This window comes from Arachis ipaensis, chromosome B02 (genome assembly GCF_000816755.2).
Source record: "Arachis ipaensis cultivar K30076 chromosome B02, Araip1.1, whole genome shotgun sequence".
Classification (NCBI taxonomy): Eukaryota; Viridiplantae; Streptophyta; class Magnoliopsida; order Fabales; family Fabaceae; genus Arachis; species Arachis ipaensis.
The window spans coordinates 106,665,013-106,668,961 of record NC_029786.2 but is presented as its reverse complement, the minus strand read 5'-3'; the positions used below and the strand labels follow the sequence as shown (position 1 = coordinate 106,668,961).

At 28.9% G+C, this 3,949-nt stretch overlaps 1 protein-coding gene across 1 annotated transcript; it reads left to right on the top strand.

The window, feature by feature from the left end:
• LOC107628597 (E3 ubiquitin-protein ligase PUB24-like) lies at positions 48-1,583 on the top strand. The gene has a single exon (XM_016331226.2). It carries the CDS (start codon positions 122-124, stop codon positions 1,364-1,366), a length of 1,245 nt encoding a protein of 414 aa, XP_016186712.1. The 5' UTR covers positions 48-121; the 3' UTR covers positions 1,367-1,583.

The following is a 3,949-nucleotide window of genomic DNA, read 5'->3' as shown; positions in this document are numbered from 1 at the left end:
TCCTTTCACACGCTCTCATTTATTTTCATATAAGAACTTGCAATTATTTTTTTTTCCTTTGAAACAAAAAAAAAAATAAATAGAACACTTTACACTTTAGAAATTTTTGAATCACATTCACATGGATAATGAAATTGAAGTTCCTCAATATTTCATATGTCCAATTTCACTTCAAATCATGAAGGATCCTGTGACTGCCATAACAGGAATCACATATGATAGAGAAAGCATTGAGAAATGGCTTTTCAAGAACAAGAACACAACATGTCCAGTTACCAAAATGCCCCTACCAAATGATTCTGATCTTACACCAAACCATACCCTTCGCCGTTTGATCCAAGCATGGTGCACTCAAAATTCTTCACTGGGAATTGATAGAATCCCAACACCAAAGCCCCCACTTAACAAAGTTCAAGTTTTGAAGCTCCTTAAGGATCTTAAGGACCCAAGATTGAAGATCAAGAGTTTAAGGCAATTGGAGCTTCTTGCAACTGAAAATGAGAGGAACAAGAAGTGCTTGCTTGATTCTGGTGTCCCAAAAGCCATGATCATGTTCATATTGGATTGTTACAAAAAGGGTATCAATCAAATTGGTGAAGGGATTGAAGAAGCTCTTAGTTTGTTACAATTTGTTAAGGTTTCTTCCGAGGATGTTAAGATTCTTATGTCCGAGAATGTTTTTTATTCGGTGTTGGATTCTCTAACATGGCTTCTGGGGTGCGATTTTTCGGAGAATTCGGCGACTGTAAAATCACAAGCTGTTCTAGTGATCAAGAACTTGATCCAAAGGGGTGATTCAAGTGTTATTCAGAGGCTTAAATTTGAGTTCTTTGAGAAGATTGTGAAGGTTTTGAGAAACGGTGTTGTAACACAGCAAGGTATTAGCGGCGCTTTGAAAGTGTTGCTAAGTGCTTGTGCGTATGGAAGAAACAGGATCATGATGGTGGAATGTGGTGCAGTTTTTGAGATGATTGAGATTGAAATGAGAACACCTGAGAAGATAATCACTGAATTAACAATGTCTATTCTATTTCATCTATGTTCATGTGCTAGTGGAAGAGCTCAATTCTTGTGTCACAAAGGTTCAATGGCGGTTTTGACTGAAAGGATTTTGAAGGTTTCAGCGGCGGTTGATGATAGAGCTATAATTATTCTATCATTGATATCCAAATTCTCTGCTACAAATTTGGTGCTTCAAGAGATGTTGAAGGTTGGAACTGTTGCAAAGCTTTGTTTGGTTCTTCAGAGTGATCATGCAAAGTACATCAAAGAAAAAGCAATGGAAATTATTAAGAATCATTCTGTGGTTTGGAGGAACTCTCCTTGTTTTCCTGATAGGTCTTCTTTTTTTGGCAAGTTTGCATAATTAAGTGAATTAATTAATTACTTAATTAATTAAACTTATTATATATTTGATGATATGTTTTTCCTTTATTAATGTACAAACCTATATATGTATTTTAATTATTGACAATTAAATGTCAATACTTTGCTTAAGCAATTGTCATATAATAATAGTTTTTTTTTTTTCTTGGTGTATGGCAATTTTTGGAGATATCACTCAAGTGTATATATATGTATGGTTTCTTTCTATTCACATTGGTTTTGATACATTGTAATAAGTGTAAAAAGTTTTAGTTTAATTTGTTGGTTAACTCTAAGTTACTATCATTGTAACACTTTTATAAGTTGTTAACAATTAAATTAAATTATTGTGTTAACATGTTAATACATGATTAATGATCACGTGAGGCCTACCTTTGATAATGATTTAAAGGTCTTAAATATCTAGTGATCATAAGATCTATTTTTGTCAAAAGTTAGAATTTCATTCATGTATAATAGATGATTAATAATAAAAATGTTCAGTGAGACTTCCTCCAAAACAATTAAAAAAAAAACATATATTAAAAGAGTATTCCTAAAACAATAATACTAGTCCTAAAAACACAAAAATAGAAAGAAATTCATGTGATAGAGTACAAAAGAAATCACTTTCTTCCTTCTTACAAATCAAGCTAAAAACAATGTTTAGAATTCATATAACTAGCTTGTAGATTTAGGTAGATTGAATCTAAATAGATCGAGTTAATCCAATTGATATTTCTACTAAAAAGTAGATATATACCAACAAAATAAAATAAAAAATAAGAAAAAAAATTCACTATCATCACCACTCAAATTGTATATTTAATCTCTTAGTAAAAGGAACACATACATTCATTATGTTGGAACAACAAAATCACCACAATGGATAGTAATCATTGATGTAAATTAGTACATGACTAAATTTAAAATTTATTTAATTAATCAGAACTTTATGATCAGTGTGATTTATGTTTTTTATTTTTAGAATTTGAAAAAAAAAATAACAAAAATAGAAATAATAAAACTGAACATACAAAACATTTTCTCAAACCAAGTATCTCTTTAATGTGTAATAAAGAGTACAAAAAATATTATTAATGGCAAAAAATTTATCCCATTAAAAAGGTTTTCGCTACTTAGAAGTTAGAAGGAATTATGGTGTTTAATTTAATAAATTAGCTTGAAAAAAATGATTATTAAAAGATTATATATATATATGTATGTGTGTAAGAAGGTATACATGTATGTATAATTATATCAAAATTAAATTTATAAAATTATTGAAGTTTCTTTCAAGAACATGCATAAAAAACTTTTTCTTTTAATAGCTAGCATAGAGAGAAGACATTAAACCAAATAATCATTAGTAATAAAATTGAAGGAGTACGTCATAAAAATTGAGAGAGTACATAAAAAAAACTGTGTATTTTTTATTTAATTGAATTCTTTCCTAACATACATGTTTTTTTTGTATATGTCCTTTAGTGCTGAAGGACAATCTAGGACAAGACATTTAAGCAGAATATCATGATTGATTTTTGCATTTATTTCATTCCTCAATAAGTGAAATTATCGTAAAAAAATCTTTCATAATCATTAGTTTATCTAAAAAATCCTCTCCTTACATGATATTCTTGCTTGTAAAGATTAAGCTTTGTTCATATGATTGCAACACAGCTTTCATATATTTCCAGACTTTTCAACACCCGCATTTCTTTCCGTATAATTTGGTACTTGAATCCCTATGTCTAAAGTTATATTATAAAAAGTATGTCTAATAAAATTGAGAGAGTACATAATAAAATTGAAAGAGTACGTAAAGAAAACTTATGTATTTCTTATTTAATTAAAAATAGAGAAACATGACTAGTTATATATATATATCCAAAACAAACGAACATAATTTTCATATGGTTTTTAATGAAAGTGAGAAAAGATTGAAATTTATTGGGAATATGCTACTCTAAGCATTGGCGAATCCCATTAGCAATTAAAACAAAAATCTCCATCTCGCTATTTCTGATTATCTTATGTCATATTTGATCCTTCAACTCCCAACAAAAAACCTCTCCTGTTGTGAACAATGGGAATTCCAAAATTTGAACTCCTTCTCAACATACATGTTTCCTTTATGTATGTCCTCTATTGATGAAAGACAATCTAGGATAATGCATCAAATTAAAATATTATTATTGATTTTTGTATTTATTTCATCCCTAAAAAAGATGAACGTAAACAAATATTCCATAATCATTAGTTTCTAAAAAACTCTCCCCTTACATGATATTATTTTTTTTTTGTAAAGATTAAGCTTTGGATTGTAACACAGTTTCATATATATCCACACTTTTTAACATCCACATTTTCTTCGTATAATTTGGTGCTCTCGAATCCCATGTCTAAAGTTATATTATGAAAAGTATGTCTAATAAAATTAGGAGAGTACGTTGTATATTTTTTATTTAATTGAAAATAGAAAAAAATGGCCAATGAGTAATAGCTCAAATGACATAGTCTCTCTATACTCAATTAAGAGGTTGTGGGTTCGAGTTTCCTATCTTTGGTAAAAAAAAATATATAT